The sequence below is a fragment of the Rhincodon typus genome, unplaced genomic scaffold, assembly GCF_021869965.1.
Source record: "Rhincodon typus isolate 14 unplaced genomic scaffold, sRhiTyp1.1 hic_rhity00003873, whole genome shotgun sequence".
Taxonomy (NCBI): domain Eukaryota; kingdom Metazoa; phylum Chordata; class Chondrichthyes; order Orectolobiformes; family Rhincodontidae; genus Rhincodon; species Rhincodon typus.
In genome coordinates, this window is record NW_025969511.1 from 1 (window position 1) to 14,772 (window position 14,772).

A 14,772-nucleotide genomic window follows, 5' to 3' on the forward strand; every position below is an offset into this window, starting at 1 on the left:
ACAGTCCACACAGTCCACACAGTCCACACAGTCCACACAGTCCACACCTCAATATTAAGCGACCATTGTGGAATGATTAAATGTCTCCCGGAGGCTGTAGGCCTCAGGTCTTGTTGACGGCTCGACAGTGTAACCACAACCGCACATGATAGCTGGGGGTGGGGGCGTGGCCTGATGGACGTCCGACGCGTCCAATAAATGACGAAGTAGCCGAACACGCCCCCTGCCTGAACCAATGGAGAGAGGGGCGGGGGTTCGGGCGAAACAGCAAGTTCGGTTGACCGTCCCCGATCAGGAAGAATAAAACAAAACACGTTTTTAATACGGCCAGGTTTTATATATCTTGCTTCTCGAAGATCAGGGAACGAATTCCGTGTTTTTTGCCTTGCGGGGAGGACGGGTATTTTTTTTTGAAAACCGAATACGTTAGTAGGCGCCGGTTGGAGCAAGATGGCGGGCGTGACGGACGGACGGGCGTTCCAATGGGAGCGGGATGCGGACACTTCCGGCGGAGGGGGACGGCCAATCGGTGCCAGCGTGAGGGGCGGGGCGCGTCGCTCGGGCCCAAGGCCGAGGGGTTTGAGGTAAAAAAAAATCATCATTTATTATTATTTTTTAGTTTTTTTTTTAAAGCGAACAGCCGCCGGCGGGGGGTGGGTGTCTGTGGAAGGCGAAAGTGGGGGAGGGTTTGATTTACTCTTCACCCCGCCCCCACCCCGAGGTTGGGGGTAAATAGCGGGGGGAGGGGATAGGAGGGTAAAGGGGGGTATGTGTGTGTGTGTGGGGGGGGGGGTGAGTTAGAGAGATTGTATGATTCACACTACCACCCCCCCCCCCCCCCCCCATCTCCATCACCTGAGGACGGGAGGGAGGGATTTATAAATGGGTGTGTTTCTGGTGGGGGGTGATTCCAAGGGGGTAAATAATGGGAAAGGGAGGGTAAAGGGGTTTGTGTGTGTGTGTGTGTATAATTAGAGAGAATGTATGATTCACACCCCCCCCCAATCTCCATCACCTGAGGACGGGAGGGAGGGGTTTATAAATGGGTGCGTTTCTGGTGGGGGTGGGGGTTGATTCCAAGGGGGTAAATAATGGGGAAGGGAGGGTAAATGGGCAGTGTATGTCTGTGTGTGGGGGGGTTAATTAGAGGAAATGTATGATTTACCTTCCCCCCCCCCCCGCTCCATCACCTGAGGATGGGAGGGGTTTATAAATGGGTGTGTTTCTGGTAGGCGGGTGATTCCAAGGGGGTAAATAATGGGGAAGGGAGGGGAAAGGGGTTTGTTTGTGTGTGTGTGTAATTAGAAGAAATGTGTGATTCACCCCCCGCCCCCCTGAGGATGGAAGGAAATGGTGTATAAATGGGTGTGTTTTTGTCGGGGGGTGGATTTCAAAGGGTAGATAATGGGGAAGGGAGGGTAAAGGGTCAGTGTGTAGGGGGTAATTAGAGGAAATGTATGATTGACACTCCCACACCAGCGCCATCATCTGAAGATGGGGGGGGGGGTTTATAAATGAGGGGGTTTCCCGGGGGGGGGGGGGGGGATTTCAAGGGGGTAAATAATGGGGAAGGGAAGGTAAAGAGTCTGTGTGTTGGGGGGGTAATTAGAAGGAATGTATGATTCACACCCCCTCACCACCACCACCACCTCCTCCATCACCTGAGGATGGGAGGTGGAGGGTTATAAAAGGGTGTGTTTCTGGTGGGCCGGATTCCAAGGGAGTAAGTAATAGGGAGGGGAGGGTCAAGGGTCCGTGTGTGGTGCGGGGGTAAATTAGAAGGAATCTATGATTCATCAACCACCAGCTCCATCACCATCACCTGAGGATGGGAGTTATAAATATCTGTGGGAGGTGGGTTGGTGGAACCCAAGGGGTAAATAATGCAGATGGGGGTAAAGGGTGTGTGTGTGTGTGTGTGTGTGTGTGTGTGTGTGAGTGAGAGAGAGAGAGAGCTTGCAGGGGGTGTTAAAGGGTGAGTGCAGGGGCAGACAGAGGGGGTTAAAGGGTGCGTACAGGTGGGGGTAAAGGGTATGTGCAGGGGGTGGGGACGGGGTGGTAGAGGGTGTGTTTGGGGCGGAGGATGTTAGAGTGTGCGTACGTTTGAGCGGGGAAAAGAGGAGGATACTTAGAGAGACAATATGATTCTAGGCTGTGGGTAAATGGTAGAGGTGTGCATTGGAGAAACTGTGATTCCACCCCATGCTCCCTTAGCAAAAGAAGGGGTTGGTAAGTGTGCGTATGTGTGGTGGGGATAAGGGATCCGGGGGAGGGGAATAAATGTCAGGAAGGGGGTGATTGGAGAGCGTATGACTTACCTGCCCCCGTCTGGCCCAAAGAAGGGGGAGGAATAAGTGTGTTTCTGAGTGGGGAAGCGCAAGCCATTGGTGAGAAGGGGAGGGGTTGATGGTTTTGCCCTCATTATCTGCACCCCTCTCTTCCCTCCCCCCTTTGCACTTTAAATGCTGTTTCTCCCCCTCCCCAAGCAGGTTGAATGTCCACATCCCATTTCCCTCCAAAACTAGCTTTTGAGGGGGTGGGGGTAAATCCCCTTTCTCTGAAGTGGCATCAAGGAATTAACATCCTTTAGGGAAGGACACTGCCACCCTTACCCAGTCTGGGCCTACATGTGACTCCAGACCCACAGCTGTGTGGTTGGCTCTTAACTGCCCCTCTGGGGCAATAAGTAGTGGCCAAGGCAGAGATGCCCACATCCCACAAGTGAATAAATTAACTGTGGCTTGTGAATTGTGAGTTTTGTCATTTTAGTCTGGTAATGCATAAACAGGTTTCTCTGACTGATGTTTCTGTCTCCTGCTCGTAACTTTTGTGTTTGTTTTTGTATGTGTGTGTTGGGAAGAGGGTGCAGACTTTAAAAGTTGCATAAATTAGGAATCCATTCCTTTTACTGGTCTTGGTAATGTTAAGGGTCTTGCAATAAATACTTCTTTTCGTTGTTACTGAAGGAAACCTGTTGTGAATGGGACTGATGAGACTGGCGTATCAGGAGGGATTGACTAGGTTAGGATTGTTTTTGCTGGATTTCAGATGAATCTCGGAGACTTTTTTATTTATTCACGGGCTGAGGGAATCACAGGTTAGGCAGTATTTATTGCCTGTCCCTAATTGCCCAGTTGAGAGTCAACCACATTGCTGTGGGTCTGGAGTCACATGTAGGCCAGACCAAGTAAGGATGACAGTTTCCTTCCCTAAAGGGTATTACTGAACCAGATGGGTTTTTCCCAACAATCAACAATGGATTCACATTCATCATTACATTCTTAATTTCAGATATTTATTGAATTCAAATTCCACATCTGCCATGACGGGATTCGAACGCGGGTCCCTATAATGGCATCTAGATTAATAGTCTAGCGATAATACCACTAGGCCATTGCTTCCCCTTATAAAATTCTAACAGGACTGGATAGACTAGGTGTAGGAAGGATGTTCCCGATGGTGGGCGTGTCCAGAAACAGGGGTCTTGGCCTGAGGATTCAGGGTAGACCATTTTGGACGGAGATGAGGAGACATTTCTTCAGCCAAAGAGTGGTGAGCCTGTGGAATTCATTACCACAGGAAGTAGTTGATGCCAAAACATTGAATGTATTCAAGAGGCAGCTAGATATTGCACTTGGGGCGAATGGGATCAAAGGTTATGGGGAGAAAGCAGGATTAGGCTCATGGCTGATCGCCCAACTCGTGATGAGCGGCTGAGCAGACTTGAAGGGCTGAATGGCCGCCACCTGCTCCTATCTTCTATGTTTCTATGAATTGTTTTAATTCTGGGTGGTAGTCCAGGAGGAGTTGGGCTTATTTCTAGCGCACTGCCCTAGTTGGTTGAGCCAATGTTACACTCGCCTACTGATGACACAGGCTTTTTAAAAACGGTGTTTCATTCCTTTGAGGGTGGAGGCATGTAAGGGACCGTAATATACGCAGCATCTTGGGATGATAAACGGATATAGAAGTTGGACTGCTACAGAGCTGACATAATCAGGGCAGGTCTGCAACTGGAAACTGTCAAATGCTGTGCATTTTTCCCCACGTTGTCTGGCACGGCTTTTTGAAGCTGTCAGGGCGAGAGCTGGGAACTGAGCGACACCAAGATGTATTTGGGTTAAAAAATTCAACTAGGTGATTGCCCTCTGGTTAAGCTGTAACGAGGTGCAAGTGTGGCAGAAATGTCTGTCTTTTTTTCCCTTTTCCCTCTCTCACTCTGTCCTTTCCCCCCTCCTCCTGATCCCAGCCCCCAGCCCCCACCCCCGTAGGCCCCTCTTCCCACCCTTCCATCCCCAATATATTGTTTTCCTATGCATAGTAACTAATTTGAGCCATTTGTCTTTTGTCAGTCTTAATTGTGAGTGTGTGTGTGTGTGTGTGTGTGTGTGTGGGGAGGGGTTGGGTTTTTATCAGGGTTGAGTTTTAAGTTGCTTGGTAGCAGATCAGGATTCTTATTGTTTGCGATTAGACGCATACAGCACAGAAACGGACACTTTGGTCCAACTTGTCCGTGCCAACCAAGTTTCCCAAACTAAATCTGTCCCATTTGCCTGCACTTAGCCCATATCCTTCTAAATATTTCCTTTTCATGTATCTATCCAAATGTCTTTTAAATGTTGTGCCTGTGCCCGTGCCTGTACCTGCACCGACCACTTCCTCTGGCAGTTCATTCCACATACAAACTCTGCTCCACATGAAAAAGTTGCCCCTTAGGTCCTTTTTAAATATTTCCCCTCTAGTTTTGGACTCCCCCCACCCCGGGGAAAAGACCTTTTGCTATTCACCCTATCCATGTCCCTCATAATTTTATAAACCCTTATAGGGTCACCTCTCAGCCTCGTACGCCCCAGGGATGAGTCCTGGCTTTTCCAGCCTCTTTGGAGCCCACAGCATCCAGACTGATCTACCTGTAATCCCCAGTTGATTTGCAGGACTGAACATTGTCCAATCGCTGTACTGCAAGGACACAGATCCCTGGTTTCTGGGAGAACCGAGTGCCTGACTGATCGCAGCCAACCCCCTTGACTGGAATTAGAAACGAACCCTTGACCAACTGTGGTTGTACCCTCTAAGTGTTCCCATTAGCGACTGCTCCTCTCTGACATTCATACACAGGCTTGTTTGCTTTAAGCTCGCACGGTGTCTGCCCCACAATCTGCTGTAAGTGTGAAATTGGACATGGTGCTGTACAGCGACGTGTCTACCCGCCCTTGACTGTTCAGTGCTCCTTACTGTGACCAGCTGCTGCATCTTTGTCAGTGCTTAAAAGCAATGGCAGCCACAAAGGATGGCAGACCCTGGACAGTGGCTGAAGTCAACGAACACGTGCTTAGAAAGCAATATGGGAGGTTTACAGCAGCTAGTAAGCTCAAATGTGTGCACACAGGCAACGAATGATAAGAAATGAAACTCGGGCACAGGTGTATCCCGTACGTATGTATGAGAAGCATGCACACAAGTCAAATGGCTTCAGTGCAAGGACAGAAGTGGTGTGTGTCCTCTCCAAGAGCAGGTATGACCATCATCAGCACCTTCACAGAGAGACAATGGGCCTCACCCTGAGCATCAGCAAGACAAAGGTCCTCCGCCAGCCTGGCCTGGCGTTATGGAGCGGACCCCCAATCATCAAGGCCCACAGGGAGGCCTTGGAGTAGGTTGACTACAGCAGATACCTCAAGGCATGGAGCACCGACGCTGCCTACGCAAGATCCTGCAAATCCACTGGGAAGAAAGACGCACTAACACCAGCGTCCTTGACCAGGCCAACATCGAGGCACTGAGCACCCTGGATTGGCTGCGATGGGCCGGGCATATCATCTGCATGACTGACGTGAGACTCCCCAAGCGGATGCTCTGCTCCCAGCTTTGAAACAGCAGGTGAGCCCCTGGTGGACAGAGGAAGCGCTTCAGTGATACCCACAGGGCCTCACTGGCCAAGTGCATCATTCCCACAGACACCCGGGAATCACTGGCCCAAGACTGTCCAAAGCGGAGGGGGAACGTCTGGGAAGGTGTCCAGCACCTCAAGGCTTGTGTCGGGAGAAAACAGTGAACGGAGCGCGCTGCCACACCAACTTCCAACCCATTCCTTCCCACGAATACCGTCTGCCCCAAGTGTAACAGAACCTGCAGTAGCTGCCCACAGACTCACCCTGAGAGTGGAAGAGAGTCATCGTAACCTGTGAGGGGCTGCCGATTGTTATGATGATGGTGCTGAGGCTTATAGAGTCAAAGAGATGTACAGCACGGAAACAGACCCTCCAGCCCAACCCATCTGTCCCGACCAGATATCCTAAATCAATCTAGTCCCATTTACCAGCATTTGGCCCCTATGCCTCTAAACCCTTCCTATCCATGTCCCCATCCAGATGCCATTTAAATGTTGTAATTATACCAGCCCCCACCACTTCCTCTGGCAGCTCGTTCCATACACGCACCATCCTCTGTGTGAAAAAGTTGCCCCTCAGGTCCCTTTTTAAATCTTTTCCCCTCTCTCCTTAAACCTATGTTCCTCTAGTTTTGGACTCCCCCTACCCTGGGGAAAAGACCTTGGCTATTCACCCTATCCATGCTCCTCATGATCACCCCAAGTCCTCCAACACTCCAGGAAAAATAGCCCTGGCCTATTCTAAGTCTCCCTGTCGCTGAAACCCTCCAACGTCCTTGTAGATCTTTTCTGAACCCTTTCAAGTTCCACAACATCCTTCCTATAGCAGGGAGACCAGAATTGCACGCAGTATTCTAAAAGTGGCCTCACCAGTGTCCTGTACAGCCGCAACATGGCCTCCCAACTCTTGTACTGAATGTACTGCCCAATGAAAGCAAGTGTAGCAAACACCACCACCATAATCCTGTCTACCTACAACTCCACTTTCATGCCAGTTAAATGCACACAGCTCAAGGTACGTGGTGTTCCTGCAACAGGCAGGGAACAAGCATTTGGTGAACCGTTACTGCCACATACCTGATTATGTCGGAAATTTATGCTTTTTGGACAAGGAAGAGAATTGGAAGTGGGATATAAGGAGAGTTGGGGCTTTTAATAAGGAAATAACGTAGTTGCTGTGAGATTCTGAAATCACTGTTGCACACTTGAGGGGAAAAATTGCAAGTGTTTTCTTGATGTGATTAATTGAAGTTACTTGTGTTACAATACAGTGGGATTATTGTCTATTCACGATGAAACCCGGTGTGAATTGCTTTGGTCCTGAATAGCAGTCAGTCATGTAAATCACTCAACCCAACGGTCTCATGGGGATTTGATCCATTTTGTGACGGCCTGTGGGGTACATGGTCTGCTTTCCATAGAATCCCTACAGTGTCAAAACAGGCCCTTCAGCCCAACAAACCCACACTGACCCTCAGGGGACCCATCCCCCTATAACCCACCTAATCTACCCATCCTGACTGCGGGAGGACACCGGAGCCGCACCCAGAGGAAACCCACCCAGACACAGGGAGTGAATGTGCAAACTCCACACAGACAGTCATCCGAGGGCAGAATCGAACCCTGGTCCCTGGCGACATGTGGCAGCAGTGCTAACCACTGAGCCACCGTGCCGCCCTTAAAACTAATAGTGTTTCAGGACAGAATTCAACTCACCCCAGACAGGACTTGAACCCAGAATCCTTGGCGTAGGAGGCCAGTGCCTTAACTCTTAGGCCACTGGGGCCGGCCCAGTTAGGATGTGACACTTGCTGTCAGAGTTTGTCTGGTAATGCTCCTGCACAGCACGCTGTTCAAGGTGCTACGTAAATGCTGGTGGTTGTTGTTTGTTGGGACAGTGCTTTGGAAGGGTCAGACAGCCTGTACCGCCAGGACACACAGCGTTTCATAGCTGATGAAGCCAGTTTGTGCACAGCAGGCTCCTGCAAACAGCGGTAGGCGTGACACACAGTCACAGTAGCCACTGTGAGATATGGAGAGTTGTAGGAGGTGACAGAGATAGGAAAGGGGGTGCAGGGGGCTGGAGGAGGCGACAGGGATGGGGTGAGGGAGGAGGTGACAGGGATGGGGGGGGAGGGAGGGGGTGCGGGGGGCTGGAGGAGGTGACAGGGATGGGGGGGGGGGGGGGGGGCTGGAGGAGGTGACAGCAATGTTATTAGCTCCTGGGGTGTGGAACAGCTCAGAGAGGGGGCAGGAATGTTAGAGGGCGAAGCTTCCTGAAGGGTAGGAGTTGCTCATGCTGTGCAGTGAGAACCACATCAAACCTTGAAGTTTGCTCCCTGTCATCAGTTGTCTCCAGTTGTAACTTTTAATTAACTTTTCAAAGTGTCTTTTGTAAGGCAGGCTAATTCTACGTGCCTTTCCATCATAAATTAATCGTGAGAGAAGCAGGCCATTTGGCCCATCAAGTCCATACCGATCATGTGAACAGCTTCCCACCCAAAACCCATTCTCTGTAGCTCTGCATTTCCCTTAGTTAACCCACCCAACCTCCACATTCATCCAGGGGATTAGCCATGGGAAATGTAGAGTTACAGGGATAGGGTGGGGGGGTGCTCCTCAAAGAATCGTTTTTTTTCTACACTTATAGAGATACTAAAATACTATGAATCCCCTGGGCACGACGGGACAATTTCCCACGGCCAATCCACCCTAACCTGCACATCCCTGGGCAGTACGGGACAATTTAGCACGGCCAATCCACCCTAACCTGCACATCCCTGGGCACTACAGGACAATTTAACATGGCCAATCCACCCTAACCTGCACATCCCTGGGCACCACGAGACAATTTAACACGGCCAAGCCACCCTAACCTGCACATCCCTGGGCACTACGGGACAATTTAACACGGCCAAGCCACCCTAACCCGCACATCCCTGGGCACTACGGGACAATTTAACACTGACAATCCACACAGACAGTCACCCGAGACTGGAATTGAACCCGGGTCCCTTGGCGCTGTGAGGCAGCAACGCTAACTACTGAGGCACTGTGCTGCTCCTAATTTTAAATTCGTTAAGCTTGTGATCTCTTCGGGAAACGAGGGACTGAATTTCCAGCAGGTTGCTTCAATGAGGGGCAACAATGCTGAGAAGTTTTTGCCCTCTGGTGTGTGGAAGTCTTGAACTAGGAGAGTATAGTTAGGAATAAATGGGCACACATTTTAAAGCTGGCATACAAAGGAATTTCTTTTCTTGGAGGGAGTTCAGTGTCTGGACTTTCTGACCTGAGAGAGTCGAGGAGGCGTGGCCACTCAATGTATTTATTGAGGAGGTTAAATAGATTGTTGAAATATTGGGGAGTTGAGTGCAATGAAATGCTGACCTAAAAGGGGAGTGAGGCCTAGGCTGGATCAGCCATGATGTTATTGAATGGCAGGGGCAGGCTTGAGGGGCTGCGATAGGGTTTCCTCATGCTCCTATTTCTTATGTTCTTACAGAGTCATACGGCACAGAAACAGACCCGTCGGTCCAACCAGTCCGTGCCAACCATAATCCCAAACTCAACTAGTCCCACCTGCCTGCTCCTGGGCCATATCCCTCCAAATCTTTCCTTTTCATGTACTTATCCAAATGTCTTTTATACGTTGTAACTGTGCGCATATCCACCACTTTCTCAGGCAGTTCGTTCCACATGTGAACCACCCTTTGTTCAAAAAAAATTACCTCTTGTGTCCTTTTCAAATCTCTCTCCTCAAGTTAAAAATGTACCCCCTAGTCTTGAAATTCCTCATCCTAGGGAAAAGGCACCTACCATTAACCCTATCTATATCCCTCATGATTTTATCAACCTCTTTCAGGTCACCTCTCAACCTCCGATGCTCCAGTGAAAAAAGTCTTAGCCTATCCAGCCTCTCCTTATAACTCAGACTCTCTATACCTGGCAAAGTCCTGGTAAAACTCTTCTGAACCCTCTCCAGCTTAACAATATAACTGGGCGACCAGAACTGGACACAGTGCTCCAGAAGAGGCCCCACCAACGTCCTGTACAACCTCAACATGATGTCCCAATTCCTATACTCAAAGGTCTGAGCACTGAAGTCAAGCGTGCCAAACGCATTCTTAATCCCCCTGTCTATATGTGACACAAACTTCAAACAATTATGTACCTGAACCCTTAAGCCCCTCTGTTCTACAACACTACTAGGGCCCTAGCATTAATTGTATAAGTATTATCTTCAAATAGAGCAGAATTTGCAGAGAGAGAGCAGCTCACAGAGGAGAGGAGAGGGGAGGAGAGGTGAGGGAGAATAGCGAGCTGCTCAGGATTCTCCACCCAAGCAAGGAAGAGAAACAGAAACAGATGCTTTCTCTTTGCAAGTAGGATGTTCTGCTGCTGTACAGAAAACCACAAATTGTTATTGTTCATTACTGTTGGACTGTGCTGCAAAATGGGAAAAGGATTCTGCTTTAAACCAAGGAAACTGTGGTATTGCAGTTTCACAACAAGTTCCTGGAACTCATTGTCAGTTATGTTTACACTGCTGCCTGTCAGCAGCTTTCTGATTTGGCTCCTGGACAGTGTGTGCGCACATGTGTGAATGTACAACAACAGGAGAAATCGTGAAGGCTCTTAAAATACAGCTTGTCTCTCTCTGGCCCTCCTCTGTAGGAGAACTGGGAACAAGTAACAGGTCACCTCCTTGAATCTTAGTCCTATTGAACTGTGATTCCCTGGAATTTACTCCTCACCCCCATAACACCCATGTATTTCTGACTGTCTGTCTGCATCTGTGTGTAGGGGTTTAAAAAAGGGTTTGAGTTTTAATGAATAGAGTTATAAGTTGTGAGTTATTCTTATAGACCTGTGTTTAGAATTAAGTTATTTGTAATAAATGGTGACTTGTGATTCTGTTTCAACCTGAGCAATTCAGCATGGAAACAGACCCTTCGGCCCAACTTGTCTGTGCAGACCTGATATGCTAAATCAATCTACCCCCATTTACCAGCGTTTGGCCCATATACCTCCTAAACCCTTTCCATTCATGTCCCCATCCAAAGTCTGTCAGAGATGGGCAAATCGGGAACTTTGAGCGATATTTAATTAAATCTTTAACTTTGGTGATGTCCCCAGGAATAAAGTATGTGTGCACTTTTCACTGTGGGTTGTGACTGCACATTTGTCGCGTGATAGACTGACTTGGTGCCCTCTCTCTTCCCCCTGCTCTCTGTCAGTCTGTCCATCTGTCCATCTCTCTCGCTCTTGCTCTCTCTCAGTGATGTTTTTCCTATGTTTTTTCTCTCCTAGAGACTAGATGCAATGGAGGAGGAGGTGCCTCAGTCGGAGATTCCAAACCGAACGACTGTGACAGTGGCTGATTCGGACAGTGTCAACACAGAGCCAAGTACCCTGCTGTACAAGATCAAGGGCTGTATCAGGTCGGTGGCGGTTGGAGCAGCGGCATCTGGCTCACCATCTGCTCACGTGTTTCTGCACTGGCCCTGACTTTGGGATGGGGATGGGGATGGGGATGGGGGGGGTGGTGGTGGTGGTGGTGGGGTGGTGGGAGTGGTGGTAGTCGTGCGGTGGGGGTCCTCCTCTGCTGTCCTCTCCCCTTGCTCCCCTTCTGTTCCCCCCCCTCTCCCTTTCCTGCCCCACTCCCGATGTTGCCTGCCCTCTTACTCTCAGACAGTGGGAGATGCCAAGAGGAGCTGAGAGTTTGAGGCTGGCACGTCGACGTGGGGAGGTTTCAGCATTAGTCTTGTCCTGCCCAAGGCCCCCTCCCTGCCTGAAATTGGCAGCTCCCCCCCGCCCACCTGCGATGGGAACATTTAGTAACTAGGTTGGGTACTTACCCATCCATCTTGGCAAGGTGCAGTGTGGGGCTCCTGGTCTCCCATGCCTTTATTGCTGCTGATGTCATGGGTCAACCTACACTGTGTACCCATCTTTATTCTATTAGACGGGGAAGTGATGGCCTAGTGGTATTATGGCTAGACTATTAATCCAGAGACCCTGATAACTTTCTGGGGACCAGGGTTCAAATCCTGCCACGGCAGATGGTGGAATTTGAATTCAGTAAAATATCTGGAATTAAGAATCTAATGATGACCATGAATCCATTGTCGATTGTCAGAAAAATTCATCTGGTTCACTAACACCCTTTAGGGGAAGGAAACTGCCATCCTTAACTGGCCTGGCCTACATGTGACTCCAGACCCATAGCAATGTGGTTGACTTTCAACTGCCCTCTGGGCAATTAGGGATGGAGCAATAAATGCTGCCTGGCCACCGACCACCTCATCCTGTAAATGAATAAAGAAATTTTAAAAAAGGCCCAACAGGCATTGGTTGCCCACACTTAATTACGGAGGTGGTGGGGGGGTGCATCTGGAGCCACATGTAGGCCCAGAGTGGGTAAAGACGGCAGATTTCCCTCCCCGGCTCCAGGCGTAAGGAGGCAACTGTACCCCGGGCAACTGGCCATCACTGCCCTGAGCTCCTGAACCAAGCACACCAAGACTCCAGTTAACATCCATCTCTCTCTCTCTCTTCCCCTCCCCTCCCCCCGACTCCGTCACCTCCCTCTGTTTCATCTGTCTTCCACAGCAAGAATGTTCAGTTGAAGGTGGATAACGTTCTGGTGAGTTCCCGATAGTTTTTCTTTTTAACCTGCTCCCTCAGCGCCGACCCTCCCTCAGCGCGGTGCTCCGTCAGTGCGGCGTTCCCTCGGCACCGGCTGCCTTGGCCCGATTTTCTGGCCTCGAATGCCCCAGTGTTGGGATTTGCGCCAGCAACCTTCTGACTGTGGGGCTTACGGTGAAGAATAGTCGGTGGCGATCAGTTAGCGGTCAACTCGACACTGTTCCTCTTTGTCTTCTCTCACTTTTCCTTACAGCAAGACGTGAAAGTGTTCTCAGACGTAGAGAAGCTTTACCTCTACCTGCAGCTGCCTTCAGGCCCCAGCCATGGGGATAAGAGGTATTTATCAGCTCCAGACGGGAAACCCATCAGAGGGGGAGGAGGGATTGAGGTGGGGGGGGGGGGGGAGTATGCAGGCGGGCGGGGTGTCTGTATGTGTGTGTGTGTGTGTGTGTGTGCGCGTCAAGTGCAGAGTTAAGACGATAAGACACAGGAGCAGAAATTAGGCCATTCAATCATGGATGATAAGTTTCCCAACCCCAAATCTACTCTGAAACCTTTCTCAACCCCATTCTCCCGCTTTCTCCCAGCAACCCTTGATCCCCTTGACAATCAAGAACCTATCTATCTCCATCTTAAACATCCTCAATGACCTGGCCTCCACGGCCTTCTGTGGCAGTGAATTCCATAGATTCACCACTATCTGGCTGAAGAAGTTTCTCTCTTATCTCCGTTCTAAAAGGTCTTCCCTTTACTGTTAAGGCTGTGCCCTCGGGTCAGTCTCTCCTACCAATGGAAGCATCTCCCCAACATCCACTGTGTCCAGGCCATTCAGTATTCTGTACGTAATTCTGTGAGAGTTGTTTTCCATCTTTTGGAGATCTCCACGCTCTTTGCTCTCGGAATCTTGGCGGGTGGCCCACCTGAGCTGTTTGAACACTCACGCATCTTGCAGTGTTGGAGGAGGCCATTCTACTGGCTTTTTGAAAGAGCTCTCCAATTAAGTGCAATAATCACCCCCCCTCCCCCTCTCCACCCCCTTTTTTATTAATTCCCCGGCAAATGCCTCCAGTATTGCTCCAATTCTTTCCCCATCCCCTTCCTCTTTTGGAAGTTCCTCCTGCATATGCTTCCACTGCCCGTTCAGGCAGCACATCCCATGTCACAGCACCTCGCTGCATGGAAATGACCCTCCTCCTCCCCTAACTCGTACCCTCTCTCACTCTCTGTCCTTTGAGGTCAAGGTGCTATTCCTCTGATGACAATGGCAACCTTGGACTGCCATCAGATCGACCCGTAATTACACTTTGCCATCGCTTTTCGATGGGGTGGCTGCACAGGAGCCCCCCTTCTCCTGTGGCTTGCCGTCTGGCGTATTTGGAGGGACCTGTAAGCCGATAATCGGCCCCACTTGGCCACCTTACTGGCATGCCTTCCTTGGCAAACTAACCCTCGCCATGAATCCTGAAAGGTTTGGAGTGCTAATGGTGGTAGAGGACAGATTAAGATGTCGAATGGGTGAAGGGTTTGGAGTGCTAACAGTGATAGAGGAGAGATTGAGATGTCGAACGGGTGTAAATGAATGGGTGAGAGGGAGAAAAGGAATCTGCACCCCTGAGATTTTCACAGGTTTGGCAGAGTGGACTCATATCCTCCAGTCTCTCTCTTATCCTTTTTTTTTATTTAATTGAACCAAATGAGGTCATGCAGGCACTTGAACAGAGATTGATTCTGCAAGAGAAACTCCATGTTAAAGCTGGGTGTCATTCCCGGGGCTGAGGTGGGCTGTAGCCCCTGTGGCGCCCACCACCAGTAGCGAGCGTTTCCCCCCCCACCCCCCAATCAAGGCCACCCTGGTGAGGGTGTAACCATGGAAGGGAGGCTGTCACTGGTATCGAGGAAGCCCTTCCCCGGCCCACTGCCTTAGGAGGGAGGCCCTCTGATCTACTTGCACTCTGTCTCCCACAAGTGCTTCAGGTACTTTGTATAAAACCCTTCGCCCACGTAGCTTAATATCATTAACGCAAACCCCGACTTGACTGTCCAGGGAGAGCTTTCTCTCTAGCTGTTGGCTCGGTCATCTGCCTGCCTGTGGTAGCCACGTTGCTGACTTGTGTTCCTGTTATGACCTGTTTTCCCCAGGGAACGTAGATTGGAGTGAAGATTTCCAGATGACTGTCGCTCTCTCTCTCTCTTTGTCTGTCACTCTCTCTCTCTTTGTCTGTCACTCTCTCTCT

At 50.1% G+C, this 14,772-nt stretch overlaps 1 protein-coding gene across 1 annotated transcript; it reads left to right on the forward strand.

The window, feature by feature from the left end:
* Positions 1-15: 15 nt before the first annotated feature.
* On the forward strand, positions 16-12,874 carry LOC125481852 (DNA-binding protein RFX5-like; the record flags this gene model as incomplete). Its single annotated transcript, XM_048593780.1, has 4 exons — positions 16-584; positions 11,201-11,331; positions 12,503-12,536; positions 12,792-12,874. Coding segments are annotated over exons 1-4 (350 nt in total), but the record flags the coding sequence as incomplete, so codon positions are not given.
* Positions 12,875-14,772: the final 1,898 nt, after the last annotated feature.